Source organism: Pseudopipra pipra, chromosome 1, assembly GCF_036250125.1.
Source record: "Pseudopipra pipra isolate bDixPip1 chromosome 1, bDixPip1.hap1, whole genome shotgun sequence".
NCBI classification, from domain to species: domain Eukaryota; kingdom Metazoa; phylum Chordata; class Aves; order Passeriformes; family Pipridae; genus Pseudopipra; species Pseudopipra pipra.
In genome coordinates this window covers 138,975,863-138,995,030 of record NC_087549.1, presented here as the reverse complement: position 1 = coordinate 138,995,030, position 19,168 = coordinate 138,975,863, and the positions used below count along the sequence as shown (strand labels likewise).

General features: G+C 39.9%; 1 protein-coding gene across 11 annotated transcripts in view; it reads left to right on the top strand.

Annotated features, from left to right (window-relative positions):
* Positions 1-18,670, top strand: part of ABI1 (abl interactor 1) — a 77,599-nt gene extending 58,929 nt beyond the window's left edge. For 2 of the 11 annotated variants that reach the window (XM_064635947.1, XM_064635939.1), the window contains 8 exons: positions 599-699; positions 4,093-4,233; positions 5,969-6,069; positions 7,043-7,117; positions 8,730-8,906; positions 11,771-11,857; positions 16,032-16,217; positions 17,610-18,670. In XM_064635947.1, coding sequence (XP_064492017.1) covers positions 599-699; positions 4,093-4,233; positions 5,969-6,069; positions 7,043-7,117; positions 8,730-8,906; positions 11,771-11,857; positions 16,032-16,217; positions 17,610-17,785 — 1,044 coding nt within the window. In that variant the 3' untranslated portion in view covers positions 17,786-18,670. The remainder of the gene's footprint in view (positions 1-598; positions 700-4,092; positions 4,234-5,968; positions 6,070-7,042; positions 7,118-8,729; positions 8,907-11,770; positions 11,858-16,031; positions 16,218-17,609) is intronic. The other 9 variants (XM_064635969.1, XM_064635955.1, XM_064635976.1 and 6 more) reach the window with 5 other exon arrangements.
* The last annotated feature ends 498 nt before the right edge of the window (positions 18,671-19,168 follow it).

Sequence of the window (19,168 nt, the reverse complement as noted above, 5' to 3'; positions counted from 1 at the left end):
TTTAGATTAAACATGCTATACTTTTTTTTATTTACAGCATTTAGCGTTTGTCAATATATCTGTGATACATTGACATCTGCATTTATACATAGATACATTAATTTCTCTAACACATATAGTGCTTTGCTCTGAATTTAGTAGATGCCTTGATCCCTTCACTTACATTTTTTGCAGGAGATTTCCCAGACAACCTGAATGACTCTGCTAGTCAAATAGCAGGGCAAATTGAGAAATTCTGGGCCATGCTGGCTGTATTGTACTGTCAGTGTTAAAGTTTGATTTAAATTATTAACACCTGAATGGCTATGAATACAAATGTGGCTTCCCTTTAAAGAAAAAAATTATATAAGAGATTTGTGCGTGAACCTGTCAATTGCCTACCTTTCTGATGTCTGTTGTAAATTGATAGCAAAAATATTAAGCTTTTATTTAGACTTTGTATTTACTGGTGTCTGTCTTGTGTGTAGCTGAAAACTTGCTGTTTGAAAGCTGTCTGGGAATTCTCACTTCATATTCTTACACTTAAAAAAAAAAAAAAAGCTGTCAGTAATAGGGCTGCTCTGTTACAAAAATAAAATCATGTTTTCCCTTATTTCAGCATGGAAATAACCAGCCTGCAAGAACTGGCACCTTGTCAAGAACAAATCCGCCTACACAAAAACCACCAAGTCCTCCCATGTCAGGCCGGGGAACTCTGGGGTAAGAATGGACTGCTTGGTCCTGACCGTGTAATAGAGACTTTTAATTGTGCTTGTGTTGGTGCTTCTTAAATTCATGGGTAGATGACAATTCTGATTGCCTTTAGCAAAAAAATCACAATTACCTTTTCTGTATAAACCCTTTCAGCTGCATTGACTCTTATTTTCCTGATGACCTTTTGAAAGATTTGAAAGGTTCATTATAGATATGGGTAAATGAGGAGCCCGTTGTTTTTGGGGAGAAATCCTTAGTGACACAAAAGAATCTCAATTAGGTTTTAACTTCAGTGGGGGAAAGACCTCATTGGTAAAGTTTTTATCTACTCATTTCTCAATATTAGATGAGCTATGAAATGGATGTCGGTGCTGTATTTGTTGCGTTATCTAAGCACAATTTGTGGCATTGTGAATACAGTGGCAACATTGATTCTTGCAGGCTTGTGCATTTTTAGTTTTATGCTGAAATGAGGAAGGATTTTGCTATTCCCAAGTCCCACTGTGAGCACAGTTCCTTGCATCTATTTTGCTGCTGTGGACCTGTGGGGAGTGAAATCTGCTTATCTTGGTGTGCCAGCAAGTAGTTGTTGCTAGAGACGAAAACATTAATACTTAAGAAGCTCAGTGCACGTGCCATATGGTTTTGTCCATCCAACTGTGTAACAGCTTCCAAAAGGCATCCTAAACGACCTTCTACCTATTTGTCACACTCAGCCTTTCCTTTATGCTATGGGGGACTGAGGCATTGTAAAGCTGGCTGGCTGGTGTGGTTGTGTTAGCTCCAGGTATGTTGTCTGGGAGGGGCAGGAGGCTGGAAAAAATGAAGAATAATGAGACAGAACAAAATGGAGATCAGGAGCAATGGTCAAGGAAAATTAGAAGGAGCAACTGCTTTTGTTGAAGACTTAGTGATTTTTTTTTTTTAATCCAGATTCGATGCTTTGATGGTACTGTTTGTTGCGTATTCCACTGAGAAATTACCCTAGAGGTTTCTTCAGCATGTTTTGTGAAAATTCCCATTGCTCAAGGGCATGAAATCAGTATTCCAATTGTGTCTCTTATCCCAGCTGTGAAGGAGTTGTTTATCAGTCCTGGGAACCTGGGTAGCTCTTTCATGTCCTCTTGGATGCTTGCTAGTGAAACAGCAGCATTGATGTACTGGTGAGCTGCCTCTCTAATGCTCCCCCCTGAACAAACCAGAGCTGTTTGGTTGCCTTAGCTGATGCCTGATAAGGATTAATCAGCTGAATGTCATTTCCAGATGAGCTTGACAAGAGGCAGCAGTTGGCTGAGGGGGAGGAATTATGTGGGTTTGTAAGAGAGATTTCTATCTGCCCTTCTTGTTCAGGAAGTACAGTTCTTGTCTTGAGCAGCCACGTTCTGCCAAAGCATGAAATATCATAGGCATGACTTACCCTAATTTATGCAGAAAAAATCGCTAGAAACCACAGGGATACTACTCTTCTCCCTTTGATCCAGAAGGCAGAGATAAGCGCCTAAATCAGAATGAGCGAAGTGTGTAACAGGGGCCTTTAAGTACGTGCTGCCTGTTGTGCAGCTTGTCCCTCCAAGGCAGGACTATACAAAGGAGTATGGTGGGGAGGGAGTCCTGCACAGAAACGGCTGGAGTGAAAAGGGAAAGGGCTGAAGCGAGCAGGGGTCTCTTGAAGGGAGAGACTGTGGAAACCCTTGGATGCTCAGGTTGGAAGTACCATGTAAGAACAAGTGAATTGGTGGAGCTGGATGGTGGGAGTAGTTGAAGTTGTTCCTCGAGGGTCCTGGAGCAGAGCAAGGCCTTGGACTCCCTGTAGCTCTCCCTCTTGGCAAGGGTTATCGGATCACACTGAAACATAGAGGACAGTGAGGTGGGGAGCTCTGGGGAGTGTCAGGAAAGAGTGCTTTCATCCTCTGTAAGGCTGGCAGAAAAGCAAAGGGAAGGATTGGATTTGAGTGATGAAAAGAAACTGATTTTGGCAGCTTTGGTGCTTAGGAGTTTGAGTTCTTCAGTGAAGCTGAGAAGGACAAAGGAGAAGGTGAGGCATTGCTGAACCTGAGGATGCAGTGGGGTTTTGCTTTTGACAATATTTTTAAATTGCATAGGCAAAATATTTGGTACTGCAGAGCTGAACAGTAGTTCCTATTGCCAGTGCATTTCAAGGTAGCGTACTTTAAAACAATACTTTTCAAGGTAATTTCTGTTGGAAGCACATTGTCTTCCTTGCTTATAATTTTATTTGGTAGTCTTTAGATCTCTTTCTTACAACTGGAATACAAAATTTCTTTACTTTTTCCACAACTGATCTCTTTTGGCAGATATATAAGTGGTGGCAGCTTGCATATTAAAATCATCTAGAGTTCTTTATATAGGCAAACTAATTTACAAACACCACAGTACATGAAAACAATTATAGTATTTCCACTTTTTCCTTTGAGAGGTTTTAATAATAAATTGTTACAGTTTAAGTTTAGTACTGTTGCATTTCATATTGTGAAAAGGAAGTCAATAAGTTTTTTTGAAATACCAGGAAGCTGTATAACTTACCAACTCAGTTATAACCAGTAATCGAACAAATGATTAAATGCCAGTAGTTAAGTGTTTTTGTTTTTGCTTAGCTGGTGCATTGCCAAATTCCGTGTTTTGCAAGGGATCTCTTAGTTACTGGTGAGAACCAAAGAGCTCTGCGACTCAGTACAATAAACACACTGTTCTTAAGGCAGTAAGGGGTCTGGAAAACAGATCTTGAAAGATCCGTGTTATATTTCTGACTCAATGCAGTCTGGTAGGTGACTTTGGAGATCTCTGGGCTTTGCTTTCTTGGGCTGCAAAATGGAGGCAATGAAGCTCTTCTGTGAGGCACTTTTAGATCTGCTTATGTGAGATGAGATTGCTTGATTACTGTGTGAAACAGTGCTCCTAGGAAAAGCACTGGTGATTGCAAATGTCGCTTGTTCTGCGAATCTTGATGAATACTTTTAGCCAAGAATATCTCTGGAAAGCATTTGGAAGGAAAGGAAGAGGAAATTGTTACAGTGAAAGTTTATTGTGTGTGGTGTAGTGACAGGTAAACCCAGAACATTATGTGGATGTAGCTATTGTATGTTATGTAGTTCAAGGAATGCATTTTGGGTGGTATATTTAGTTTAGGCTTTTTTGACCACTTTTTGTGCTGTAGGCCAACTTGCATGCATCTGTCTATGTAAGACTTCTTTAGACAGTTGACTATGACCTGTCTACCCGGCCCAGTGGAATTTCTTTAATATACTGTAATGTGGGTCACTGTGCAGTGATCTCTCATGAAAACTTAAGAAAACAAATGGCTTTACTACTTCATTTATTTATCCTTTTGATCCTCTGATCCTTTATCTTTCTGTCTTCAAATCTTTTTTCCTTTACCAGACGAAATACTCCTTACAAAACCCTGGAGCCAGTGAAACCACCAACAGTCCCCAATGATTACATGACCAGTCCTGCCAGGCTGGGCAGTCAGCACAGTCCAGGAAGAACAGCTTCCTTGAACCAGAGACCACGAACACACAGGTAGAGGGTTTTCTCACAGTAACTCTTTCCTGCCTGGCAAGCTGATGCTTACTAAAGTCACAGAAAAGCTTTGAAGCTTTGGGCCTGTTGGCTTTTTGTTGAAAGGTGAAAAGGTGAGTTATTCTGCCACTGCATCAACAGAACTTCATTGCACTGTTGACTTCCATAATACAAAGAAGTTTCTTCATACTACATGTTCTGAGTGTACCTTTTTTAAAATGTAATTTTTTTCTTGAATTGCAAGACTAGATCTCTCTCTGAGCCTCTTGACTGAGTTCAGGTTTTATCAATTTGATTTTTATCATAGGCCTCAAACTGCGGGGAAAAAAGACAAAAGAATTCAATTTATTTAGAAGCAAAAGGTTAGCTTACTTTTTTAGAGAGCTTCTTTCTTAATATTTTTCTTTTTTTTTTTTGTTAACTCCCAGCAGGCAGTTAAACATGGTAGGTCACTAACAGGGACTGAGAATATTTTGGACACAGTTGATGATGAAATACTGTCAGAATTAAATAACTTCTAAATGTCGCTGCATCGAACATCTTGTTAGCTGGCTACTGTGAATGCTCCATACTCTTGTCTCACAAGATCTTCTTTTATGTAGACTGCAGTTAGAAATTCAGCTGCAACCATGGTTACAAGATCAAGGTCTTCAGCAGGCAGAACGCTAATTCTGAAGGAATTACCTTGCTTTCCATTTCAGATTACTGATTTTCTTTTTTTAGCAGTGTTATTTTCTTAAGATATATTTCAATGATTTACACTTGACTCTTGACTGACTTGTAACTCTCTGGGAATGGTAAATAAACTGTAACATTATGGAGTACTCTTTAATTAACATGGATGAGTGAAAGTGATGTTTTGGCTTCAAAACATCTTGCCTATTTGGTTTCCTTTACATTATTAATTTAATCCATGTAAATTCCAGACTTGAACTAAGGAGCGCTCTTAGATAAGAATAAGGATAGATTCTGTCTGAATTTTGATTCTTTTTCAGCTCCCTCAAGGAAAATAAGTCTTATGGCCTCCAAAGGCATGTGTAGCAATGTTATCCAGTAGTTCACCATAAGTATGTTCTGCATTTCTGGCCTCTGACTTAGATATCTTATTAGTTAGACAAAGTGTGAGCTGGCTGTACTGTTACCTTTCAGATTGTCTTAGAAACAAACTTCTCATATGCAAAAAGTATGTGCATGGGTAGGGGGGAGTGTTAAATATACTGAAAATTATGTACACGATACCCCACACCCCATTCCAAATGGTTTATCCTGTCTGTTCTCAGTTAAAAAGTTACCAATCTAAACTCTGTTCTGAGCAGAGGAAATGTTCCTTCAGCTGACAGCATAAATAATCTTAAATATCTATTTTGAGTTTAGGCATGAACTCTTTCAGCCCCAGCATACTACTTTCAATTATTACAAGACCCCTGAACTACTCCTGCAGTTGTTACTCCATTGCCTAGAACTTGTATGGTTGATTACCTTTTTACTTTTTGAAGCGTTTAATTACACATTTTATTCATAGTGGTGTTTATCAGCTTATCTAATTCCATTTATTAGTATTGTAATGTATCCAGACTTGATTAGCTGCATGCAATTGTAGGTAAAGACAGGCATTTTATAGGGGATTTTTCAACAGTCTGTAACTGAGTTAGGCTAGCAGAGCTCGCACAAAAAGTTGACTGTTGATAAGCTTTTGTAGGAAATGCTGTGCTAATGCTTGTCCTTTCTTTTGCAGTGGTAGTAGTGGGGGAAGTGGCAGTCGAGAGAACAGTGGAAGCAGCAGTATTGGCATTCCCATTGCCGTGCCTACCCCTTCTCCGCCAACCATTGGGCCAGGTATGTGGGACTCTTCCCATGGTGAATTAAGGCTGCTTGTTACTTGCTTGTGTTTGCAGAGGGATTTTGACTGAATGCGATGTGGTAGAGTCTGTCCTGAAGCACAGTCTGCTCAAGAAATCTCTTATGAGTGCTGAGGGACATCTAGTTTTAATTCTTTACCAAAAGTACTTGCAGGACAATCACAGAATAGCTGGGTGGCTAAAACACCTTTGCTGGCTCATGTTTTTACAAGACAATTGAGGGAGTGCAGGGGGAGCAGAAGACAAGTGTATCCTTTTAAAATGTAAATGTATTTTTAAGTGCCTGTCTACAATTTGGCATTTCTGGATGCCCTGATAAGCAGCAGCAGCAGCTATTTATTTCCTATTTAATGGGAAATGTTGTCTTCTGAAATACCCTTCTGACTTTGCCATCTGCAGTGAAAGAGAACCATGCAGTATCTCTCAGCATTGAAAGCATACTTCCATGTCTTTAAGAATGATGAGTAGTGAGAATGGGTAGGAACCTTCTTTATTATAAGATGGTAGGATTATTATCTTGGTAATAAACCAACTCAATCACTTGTTTACTGTGTATATTGCAAGTCCAGAAAGCTAATTTGCACAAGAAAATAGTGGAGTTTTGGTGTAATGTAATTTTGTCATTGCAGAGTTTTCTCTGTTCCTCAGATAAGTCTTCAGTTCCTTATACGCATGTAGGCTTTCCTTTCCCAGGTTTTTCTGATCCTGCAGTGGTACAAATAGGCATGAAATCTTACTATCATCTGGCAACCAGTAAAAATCAATGGGAATAAGGATTGGCAGGTGCAGAACCCTGGGTACAATCAGGGCTTGAGTTTGTATCAGTTAACTGAACTTGAGTTTTCCTATTTGTTCGAGAGGCCTATCAAGTGCCACTGCTTGCTTTCTTTTTTTTTTTTTCCCTTTTTTTAATAATATGGCCTAATTGGGAATATAAACTATTTTACTAGCACACATTTCTGTTCCTCTTGGAGCCCTGCCAGCACCACCACTGCCACCACCTCTCCCGATGGGCAGTCTGATAGGTGAGACTTGTCAGTGCTGAAGTGATTGCAGTCATGCTGCATAATCAATAATCAACTCTTCCTAATGGACTTAGTGAGGGTGTTTTTTCTTCTGTGGTGGGACCTACATGATTTTAATATAAAAATCAGCTCTGGGATTTTTTTGTTTGTTTTTAAACAAATCTAATCTCCACTAATTTCCTGTGGTTAAAGCCTCTAAAGCTAAACGCACAAGGTATGGGCAAAAGGCTGCTATTTGCTTGAAATATGTTCCCAGTAAAGCTAAGATCCAATTAATCTGATCTGTAAGATCTCAGAATCAGCTGGTAGTTGGCTGTGTCCCTGCTGCTGCTGGTTCACTCCAGCACTTAGCTGGAACTAAGGTACAACAGTTGCACTCTGGCTTAAAATGGTAATTTACGTGTAGGGTGATGTGTGTCTCCTACTCTGTGGGCTTAAGGGGACTGGAAAGCACAAAGTGTCTGTAAGTGGCTTGGGTTTGATTCTGTAATGCTGCAGGCAGGTGTCAAACTGGAAGATTTGAGGATATAAACTCACAGTTCTTGAAAAACTGCTTCAAATATTACATATAGGAGTTAGGGTGGGATCTAAAAGTAGTACTTTTCAAAACAGACAGGAAAAGATACCCCACCCTTTCCTGTCACAGGCTGATGACAAAATTGATTGAGTTACGAAATTAGCTTTGGAGGCCTTGACCCACATAACCTTTTGCACTTTCCCTTACTGAAATCTTAAGTGAAATTGACTTTGGATAGCATTACAGGACTGCAAACTTCTGATCACTTGCAGTTTGTGTGTGTGTGCATTTTTAAATATATTTATATCGTACATGTATAAAAGCACAGAACATTTTATTGCAAAACAGTTTTTGCATTTAGGAATTGCATTGACTCATGTGACCACAAATGTGTGAGAGAAATTAGTTTGCAAGCTGTGATTCTTCTATCAGTCAGAGGTTAATCCTAAAGAGAATTTAAATTGTTTTATTAACCTTGAAGTTTGTGCAGCAAGCATGTGGAAGGTAAATATAGGTGTTTATCCTGAAGAATGAGTGACATACCTTTCTGTCAGCTGGCATTGGTGATTCTGATTTGTTAGTGCAAATTCCATCAATATAAAAGCACAACTAGCAAATATGATTGATAAATGTGCCAAGTGCCTGAAGCTCATGACATTTATTTTACTGTTTTGTTAGAGTGTCGTATATTAGATTGGAGACAAATTTGGGTTCACGATGGAAAACATTTGTTTTGAGCAGAATGTGGATTATTTTTCTGTGTGCATTTTAATAAAGGGTATTGTGTAATTGAGATACTTAGGAGTTAGAAGCTGATTCAATTTTCCAGTCCAATCTAGTCTCTCAAAGTAGTTCTCGGCGTTTCTCAATGCCCTTTATGTGAGTGTTGGTTTATGTCCTGTGTGTTTTTTCTTATTATTGATTGTAACAGGAATGTTTGTTTTCTCTGTTAATCTCCTGTTACAGACCTTAAATTATTGAAGAACTGTAATCAAGTATTTCCCATGTTCTGGACTTTTTCTATTTTCTGCATTCTATCACAAGTAATGTTCTGCTTAAGTCTTTTCCTTGGTTCCTCTGACTAATGCTTTTCAGCTGCTCCTGGTTCAGCTCCTGGTTCCCAGTATGGCACAATGACCAGGCAAATCTCGCGACACAACTCTACCACTTCTTCAGCATCTTCTGGTGGATACAGACGGAATCCTTCTGTGACTGCCCCATTTTCTGCTCAACCTCATGTTAATGGCGGGCCTCTTTATTCTCAAAATTCAAGTAAGCTGCTGAGCTCTGAAATCACAAACTGTTTTGAGCAAAATTATTGTAAAAGCATGCATGGCATTTTAATTAATTTATGAAGAGCGTCAATGAGATTACTGCTTTCTTTCCTAAAATAGAAGGAAAAACAAACAAGAAAAACCATATTGAAGTTGTACAGTAATTGCAGTATATGCAATTATACTGTTTTCCCTTCTAACTTGTTTGCTGTTACTCATGACAAGAAATTATTATGATTGCCTGTCTAATTATAGGCAAATTATACTTGGCATTTCAGGTTTGCTTGGAGAACACAAACTAAAACCAGTGTTTTTTGCAGGAGACCTAATATGGTTGTAGGAGTACACTCCCCCCACTACTGGGCTAGTGGCAAGAGAGTACTGTCAGAGCACAATGCTCACATTCCCATTACACAGTTCCTCCCTGCCTCTGTCTCTTTCTTAAATCCTTTCATGATTCCAAGTTTCTCCTTTCCTAGTTTTAAGCCTGACTGTTAAAGAGCTCAAGCCTTTCTGTCTTTTAGTTGATGGCTCCTCTGTGCTTTCACACTAGTAGGAGTATAGGAGGAAATGAATGAGGGAAGGGGATGGATGCCATGGGCAAGTGAGCAGATTTTAGTCGGCAGCCTCCTGCCTACCTACCCAACAGGGCAAATGAGGTTTGCTGCAGAAAGGTGTGCAAAAGAAGGATCCACTTGAGTGTTGGTAGAAAGCTCTATCAAAAAGCTTCTTCCTTTCTGTTTCCATAAATTTTGACTATAAATACACATAGAGGAGAGATAGTGATATAGTGGTTTCCCCTGGTAGTGTTCAGCATGCCAACTCTTTAAACTGCACAGGGATATTTCTTTTAAAAAGAAATGTTGATGTTTGGATTGAAGATCTCTTTGGACCAGTGTTTGCTGTTGTGTACTTACTCTTAAGGAAAGAATGCATATAAAATATTTGAGATGCTGAGGTGAAGAGTTTTCTGAGTGGTTTAGAGGTATTACATTTATCAGAAAGTATTTTCATATGTAGACACAGTACCTATCTTTTCTTTTTTCCAATCCTGATTTTCCTCCTGCTCGCTGTCACCCATATTAGCCCTTCATTTTCCTCCACACTCTTGTTCCTCCAAATTAATTCACCATAACAACAGAAACTCCTTCCTGCTTGAACAGTTGTGTTCTATTGAATAAACAGGATTTTACTTCTGGGAATAGTTCAGTTGTCTTAAATGCTGTGCACACCACTGTTTCTGAATGTTTACATTTGTCCAAAGCAATTTTTTGCTCAAATGCAGGTGCTGTCTCTTAATCTAGCCTCTCCGGTGTTTTCAAAATACTGATTGTTAACATTTTTTAAACAGTATTTTGACGGGTGTGTTTTTCTATGTGAAACTGTTTTCCTCTGTTTCTGTAACTGATGGTTATTTTTTTAATGCTACTGTCTTGACATTAGATCCAGGTCCCACATTTCCTTAAGGTTTTACTTTTCATGCTAACAAATACTCTGTTTTTTCTTAGATGTTTACTTCAATTTTGTGAGACACCCGTTTGTTCTCTCTCTTTTATTGATCATTTATCGCATACAGTTTATTTGATTATTGGTTTTGTAATGAACTAAATGCTTCATTTTAATTCACCAAACATTAATCTTAGTTATGGCTTTATTTAAAACTGTTGCTTACTTGGAAGTACGGAACCTCTTTCAAATTTGATTCCAACTGGATTACCCTGCTGAATTCCCACCTTCACAGGAATTTCTCTGCTTCAGTGCAAGAGAAATTCCACTGAGAAGGGACACAGTATAAACAAATGAGTTGAAGTTTTGTAGGTTTCTGGGTGGGGTTTTGTTTTATTTTTCATTCCCTGCACTTCATGGGGAGGCATCCTGCCAGAGGACAAGTGGCTTGCCCTACTGCTCCCATTTGTCTTTCCTACCTGTGCAGGGAAGAGTTGAACATCTGGGCTGTCAGCACAGCATCTCTGAGAACTGGTGCTGTGTGTCACAAGTGTCATTGCTCATCAGATAGATGCATATTCAAAGACGTGCTTGCAAGTGCTTCCTGGGGAGCTCTGTGCGCTGAAGTAGCCACTTGTAGCTGTCGAAGCCTTTGCCAGCCCATTAGGTTGCTGAGTGCCCTCTAACCCCAGGAGACTTAGTAAAGCTCCATTCTGCTCTAAACCCACCTGTTTTTTCTATCAGCAAGTAACAAGATCCCTTTTTCTATGAAACCCAAAGGCATAGTAAGCTAGCCCATTGCTTCCATCCCACCAGAACAAAATGATGGGAAGTGCTCTCTGTGTGAATGTGAGGTATTGATGTTGGAACACTGTTCTCCTTGCAAAATCATCATATTTGCTTTGTGTCAGTGCTGCTTTTCTGCACTTGATGCAGCGCTCTACTTTGATTTTAGAGAAGGAGTCCAGAATCATGCGAAATATCACCTCTACTCCTAGTAGTGCACTTTGAAAAGATAACTACTAAATTTGAGTTATCCTTATTTAGCAGCAAGACAAAAGCTCAGTTTTATGTGCTCCCCAGGTGAAGCACACAAAATGTGTGAAAGAGCAAGAACCTTCACACGCACACCCTGTGAACTTCCAGACACGCAGCCTGCGCTCGGCTGTTATCTGGCTAAACACGGGCATGCTGTTCTTTTTGATCCTTGATTGGCTAAGCATGAATTCAGCCTTGTTGGAAACACAAGCTTGAAGAAGGTTCTTGTGTGTGTGTTCTTGTTGTTCTTTACATACTTTGTTTTGTGGTCCTGGTTACTGACGGCTGCTTTTGTTTGTTTCTTTTTTTTTTTTTTCCTTTGTCCGTTTGACTTTCCCCGATATGGTGTATGTGTGTGTGCGTGTGTGTTGCTACCAGTTTCTATTGCTCCACCCCCTCCCCCTATGCCTCAGTTGACTCCACAGATACCTCTCACAGGCTTCGTGGCCAGGGTGCAGGAAAACAGTAAGTTTGGACAAGCTGAGCTGTTAAAGGGTAGAGCCTACTCTCTTCTAGCATGCATGGCTGGCAAGTCAGACTCTATTTTGTTTCCTTTTCCAGAAGCTAATACCATCTTGCATTCTAGTGTCAATATGCTATTGGAGCTGAAGGGCACACTCTTCAGTATTTTATAACATGTGCATGATTATTACTGACCCATTTAAGTTCTGAACTGCAAATTTATTATAGAAATACAGTGTGAAATGTGGCATATGTTTGGTGTGAATATAAAAATGTATCTTAATTGAAAATATTAATTTCATGTTGAATCATCCTGCCTTTTCCACTAGGGATAATTGATTAGTTTTAATTAGAAAGGCTTATGTAGAATGTCAAAATACGTGCTGTGTAACCATTGATTCCAATACTGTAGTACTTTTCAGGAAGCTGTACAGTCAGTTGAAAATGTGCAGTCTTAAGATCTAATGCCATTGCAAAGGAGCTTGTAAGGCATCTCTCCTCTCGGCAGCCTTTCATTCTCCATTTCTTTGTGCTCTCTAGTCCGATTTCCCTGCTGAGCTTCTTGCAGCATAGCTCTGCTTGTTAGGTTTGTGAGAGAAATGCTCCCTAGCTATGACCTGTGCTGCAAGGTGTTCTATACTGGTAACCCTGCTTTTACCATTACTACCTGATTCCTTTCAGGTGAGTGTCACTGTGCTAGTGCAGATGTAAAGTCATGTTCTTGATCTGAGGATATCTTTTCCGTAGGAGTACCTTGCAGTTCTTTTGATAACAGACTGAAAGCAATGTAGATAGGGCGTGAAATAAATAAAAAAAATTTTTTAAGTGTTCGGGAACCATTGCAAGGTTTGCTAGGATCTCAGAGGCTCCTGCTACACCGTTGGCTATATAGTTCCCACATCCATTTAGGGCCCTCTAGGTCTGAGCTCCCATTAGAGCATTTAAGTGGTCATGTTCTGAGCATTCCCCTAGAGAGACATCTAGGAGACATCTCCCTCATTCTCATTCAAAATGAAGGTATTTTGGTGTTGTGCTTGGTATATAGTAAGAATCATGTTGATGTAGAATACTATGCCACAGAATTGCGTTGACAAACCTTTCCAAAATTCAAAGTGTAGAGAGAAACCTGCTGAAGATGAAGGTTACAGAATGTCTTCACTTGCAGATAAACTTGAGAAAATTGACACCTGCTTCTGAATTGTTCCAAGTATTGTCCTCCTGGAGATAACACAGCCCTTGGGAGAGCAGAGGTGAAAGGGACAGACTTATTCGTGTGTGCAACGACAAAATGCAAGCTGACTTGTGAATGAGATTGCAGCAAAATAGCTGAAGCTTGAAATCTGGTCTTAAGAATTGTTCTTTTTATTTTCTTCCTCTTAATAGTCCCTTGGGTTTGAAAGTTATATAACAAGTATGGCTTTGAGCTGCTGCTGCCTCATTTTGGAGGCAGGGGGGTGTGTGGCAGTCTGCGCATAGGCTCAGCAAAACTGGCTGTAGAGGCTGTTGTTGAGTTTTGGCATTGTGTGCTAGACTTTCATCTGCCTTGTTCTCTGCAAGAAGTCTCTGGGGGAGTGGAGTTAGGGGGACGTGGGTGGACTTGTCTTTTCCTTATCATAGAGATCTGTGGGTGAAAGCAACATCCTCTGCTCTGTGGACTTCTTTCAGAGGACAAGGATAGAGGGCTTAGAAATGATGCAACACCTTTTTTCCTGCGCCCTGAGCCCAAACTGTGGGTATTGCCTCAGAGAGGTTTCCAGTGTGTCTGGTGCCCGGGGACAACTGATTGGATGTAAATTGCTGTACTGTCACACCCAGTCCTTTCAAAAGGAGTATGTTGGTCCCCATTTAAAGAACAGGGATGGGAATACATAAGAAAAGATATCTCAACTTGGAGCTGTATAAATACTCATCCTTTTACCCTTTTTCATTTAGTCTGGCTTTTTGTATGCTTTTTCCCCCTCCCCTAGGAGAAGTGATGCTACCCTAGAATCTGCTTAAGTTTAGAACCAGGAAGAGTCTAGGTTAAAGTCCAAGAGGCGAGGGGATACTTCGATGGGGTGGCACTTGTCTAATTTTCTGTTCCATTCTCTGCCCTCGTTTAAATGTGAAGTTCAATTGTTTTAAATGTTTCTCATAAAGCTTGCAGTTTCTGCACTACATCTCAGTTAGAGTATGTGTTGGCGCTTTTACACTTGCATTTCCTGCCCTCTTTTCTTCTTTTTAAATATGCAATTTCATTGTTCAATAAATATAACCTTTCTTTGCATTTAAAAAAATTTTTGCATTTCTTAAGGTAAGGATTTCTCAAGACACAAAGGATTGTTGTTTCAATACTTTTTTTCCTGGCTGCAGACAGAAACTAAGGGGAGAAATACTTTTTGTGAAAGATGTGCTGAAACTACTGCACAAAATCAATCCATTCATAAACGGTGTTGTCATGTGCCTGTGGTGGATTAATGAGTCCTGCCTGTGAGTGCTATTCAGTAACAGGGGCAAGACATAGTGCTCACTCCACCAAAGACTTTGTTAGTCTGTCTCCAAGTGACATAAATGGGCTTCTGTATGGGAGAGGAATCCTTAATACAGTGGCAGCCAGTCTTACTAATGGAGAGAGCTGTGGGGTGTGCAGCTCAGCTGATCAAGTTGAAGAGGAGCTGGGCTTGCAGGTGGAGCAGAGCATTGACTCTTCAAGTGTAGGGAGCAGGCTGGATGCCAGTTCTGAGGCAGCCTCTGCCCCAGCAGCTCCTACCAGCTTCTGCCCCCTGGCAGCAGATCTGGCTTCCCCTGTACCAGCACAGCCAGTCTGACCCAGCAGGGACATGGGAGCTGTGCTCAAGCCCCGTGTCAGGAGCATGGGGATGAAGAGGAAAGGTTTGTCACCACTGGAGTAGCAACCAGGTGAAAGTAAAGGGTGTTCAAGCAAACAGAAATCCTATTTCTAATCTCCTGTGCCATTTTAATTAGCAGTAGCTAAAGCTTCGCTCAATGCAATATTCCCTTACTCTGTAGCTTGGCTTTCTTCTCAACATTTGTGTGCTGGACCTGCACATCCTGGAGCCTGATAGCTCATTCTATCAAACCTTGCCTAGAGCAGTGGTTTTCAGCCTGTTTTCAATGTGCAGAATCCCAAATCACTTGAAAATGAACCTGTATTGCTATGTAACAAAGTTGATTTTAGTGACAGTAGCTTCCTTTCAGTAACTTCTGGCTTCTTAGTGCTTACACCTATGTCCGTGTGTAGTGGACCACAGCTCCCAAGGAATAGGATAAGTGACTTGATGTCTTGCCTCTGAGCATGCCATCTCTCTCCTTTGCTGCCAGCTGCTGTGAACATCACTGGAATCTAATTCGATGAACTGATTTTAAAAGTGATTGTACCATAATGCCTTTCTCTTTTTTCCTTTTCCCAAAGCAACTTGTAATTGTGATGATTGGAGAATCTCAGGGCAGGAATTTGACATTTTGGATTATACACTTAATTCCTTGAGCACTTTTTCCCTAAGAGGAGCAGCTGCCTGTTGTAGTTTTCCATTTATTAATTAAATCCTGAATGTGTGCACACACACACAAGCTAGTCTGCAAGATAAGGATCTGTACAAAGCTTTTCTTCTGCAGAAGGATTACTTGGCTTTCTCTTACCTGTTTAAATCTTAAATACTAGTCTCTTCCCTTTTTTATGATCCACACCAGATCTTTTTGTCCCCTTAATGCTAGCTCTGAGAGAGAAGGAATCCAAGGAAGCAGTGTTCAGATATAAATTAAAGTGATGGTTACAGACAAAGGATTTGTTAAAAAAAGATGAAGCTGCTGGCCCAGTCCAGAGGCCTGTTGCTGCCTGGCTCAGAGGGTGCCACTCGGAGTCCTCCCATAGCTAACGCTGCAGCGCATGGACGTCGGAGCAGGAAGCTTTCCTCTCTGCTGATGTTCAGCTTATGCCCCGCAGCATGTGCTTTAGTAGCATTTATACGTAGATTTGACCACTAATAACAAATATAGTTGTGTGTTGTAGCTGTTTAATACAAAGCCTCTTGTTTCTAATCAGTGCATGGAATTATAGTGCATGCTATGTGTGTTGTCCCCCCACCCCTTTTATTTACAGTGTACAGCCTCAGGTTTGTTTGCATCTCCACACTGTTTTTGATTTAAGAAAAAAAAAATAATCTCCAAACGTTTCTAGTTGCTGATAGCCCGACTCCTCCCCCACCTCCACCCCCCGATGAGATGCCGATGTTTGATGACTCTCCTCCTCCTCCACCCCCACCTCCTGTGGATTATGAGGATGAGGAGGCTGCTGTTGTGCAGTACAGCGATCCCTATGCGGATGGAGATCCTGCTTGGGCACCTAAAAACTATATAGAGAAAGGTAAGAGAGGCGTTGCAGCTGCGTTAGTGCAATATCAGAGGATTAATGGTATCTGAAGGGAATGAAGGACTTAATGTGGGTCTGATGAGAACAGTCATTGTCCCTCCTAAGTCTGAACTCGATCCATGCTGTCCTTAGTTTGTTTGTGGCTACACCTAATGTTATAAGATACAATCCTTTTTTGGACAAATTATAAAATACCATCAAGCATTCTGGGACAGATGAAAACCAAAAAGCTTCTTTATGAGATGCAGATGTAAATTGTATGGCTTTCATCTTTTCTGGACTGTGTCTTTAGCTACCTCAGGATTGCTAGGCAGTCTAGAAACTGTTGCAAAAAGGTCAGAAATTGAGCTGTATTTATTGCATTGAACTAGATAGCTAGAGCAGGTCATTAGACTTCCAGCTATAAAATGTGTTGAGGAAATATATCAGTGAGTCCCCCATCAGCAAACTACAAACTAATATAGTAAATGTCTCTTCCCATGAATAATAGAGATGCTGATTTCCTGCCTAAGACATCAGATTTCTGAGAATATATATATAGGTGTAAAGTAGTAGATTCTTGGAATTCCTAAAGCTGATCAACTGCATAAATCCATGTTAACTGTTTTGAATGGTAAGGCTATGATGTCTAACTCTGTATATTCATAGTGGTAGTTTTTAACTCCACTATTGTTGGTGGCAAGACTTACTTTCCTTAAGGTGATCTCTGCTTCATTAGTGGCACACAGTGAGTTGGAGATTGGTAAGAGTATTCACCAAGCACGTACTGAAAAATAGCGGATGTTGCTGTAAATTTGCTTCTGCTTTCTCCTACAGTAACGTTTCTACTTGCACGCATTACAGCTTCTTGAAAATTGATGCCAGAACTTCCTATCATATGGAAGCTCTGTAGGAAAGACCATCCATTTGTTGGAGTAGCTTAACACAGTGATGTGTAGATCCCACACTGAATACAGTGTGTGTGTGTATATATATATATATATATATAGCTCCAGGGGCACTAGTGAAATTATTTAAAAAAAAAAAATTTATTTTGAGGTAATCAGACCAGAAATGGCTGCCACACTTAAGGAGTCAGTTATTTCATACTTCAGCTTTAGGTGTCCATATGCACTGCTTTACTGTGTCGCAGTCAGATGTACCTCTCTGTCAGCAGCTTAACTGAGCGTTCAGTGTAGTCACCACCCACTTCTTATTGCTAGCTAATGTTGCAAGGAAAGTAAAATTTCATTTTCTGGACTTAATGTTCAACAGGGAAAGCATGTGGATTCATTATGGAAAATCCCAGGATAGCAAACTAGTCTTTTAATATTTTTTGAAGTACAATTGTTTTTTAATACTGGTGCTATTAATAAAATGCTAAACATGTCCCTTTCCAATCCACAGTTGTTGCTATATATGACTATACAAAGGACAAAGACGATGAGCTGTCATTTATGGAGGGTGCAATCATTTATGTGATAAAGAAGAACGATGACGGCTGGTATGAAGGAGTTTGCAATCGAGTAACTGGCTTGTTTCCTGGGAATTACGTTGAATCAATCATGCACTATGCCGATTAAAATCCTTTGCTTTTCAAAGTTGGGTCTTGTATTCAGTCATACCATGATTATTTACAAGGGGTAACTAAAAGCTAACAGGATTGTCTTAATATACTTTCAAAAAAATTGTGCCCATTTCTTCAGGCCATACTGTTTTAATGGTATGATTGAATGTCCATCTCTGAGTCTCTGGGGACAGTATGTCTTACCTGATGGCAATTTGTAAAACAAACAACTGTCTATAACTGGTTATACTTATTTACTTATGCATTGTTAATTTTATGACCAGCCTAAATATTATGGGGAAGTAGGGTATAATATTTAATGAACCATGATCAGATTGTGCCATTACATTTTTCAGTACAGCATGGTAACTAACACTACGTTAGACTAACATATTAAAATCTGGATGAGAAGTTTAATGTTAGTGCTGGTCATATTACTTTTTGTTTAGACTCTTTGCTCATTCTTGAACTATATTTGTTTAAAGCATGCATACAAACTTATGTATTGAAATATACTTTTTTAAAAATCCAAGATGCTTCCAATTGTTGTAATCTTTACCTGGAGTATTCTCACTAAAGTCTATTACAATGAGTTGTTTGGGTCTAAGGTGTCCATGTGAATCAAAAAATGGGTGGTCTTATGTATGTGTAATTTGTACCCAAGTTTTTTTAATGAGTAAATTTACATTATGACTTTTTCCATTCATAAATATATAAGTGAACCAAAGGTCTTGTCCATTACTTTGTTGGTTGGCTTGGCAAAGAAGGCTGGAATACTAAGGTAGCAAAATCGTGGCTGTGTTATCCCAGGCAATGTACTGAAAAGCAAATGTTTGTAACGTGAATTTATCACTGACAGAGGGAAAATAAATTAGATCTGAAACCCTGAATTACACACTTACACATACTCTTAAAGGTTCTTTTCTTCCAACATTTAATTACAGCAAGGATTCTTGATTTAATCTAGTTAGCTAGATGCAGTAAAACTTGGACACCATCTGTAACTTACAGTTCTCTGAGGAAACTCTGTGTGGCTTGGTGATGTGCCCTGCTGAGAAGAGACAGTGAGGTGTCCTCCAGAGAGCACCCAGGGGGCACACACAAAACAGGAACTTGGCCATTGTGTTAAGACATCACAGGCAGAGATAGAGATTGTGTGCCTCCCTGTTCTACAAATTCTGTGGCTGAAATAACCAGAAAAGGAATGTGGTAGTACTGGATAATTACTGTGAGAGGAATGTGTCTGGGACTTCAAAGCAGGCTTCTAGAAGGGTACTGAATATACTCTATAAACGAGCAATGGAAGGGGATGGAGTTGCAGGTTTGACTGGCTGGTGAATCATTTAGTTTTAGTGTGAGTTAGAAATACTGAGCCTTTCATTATCTGAACTGCAGCAAT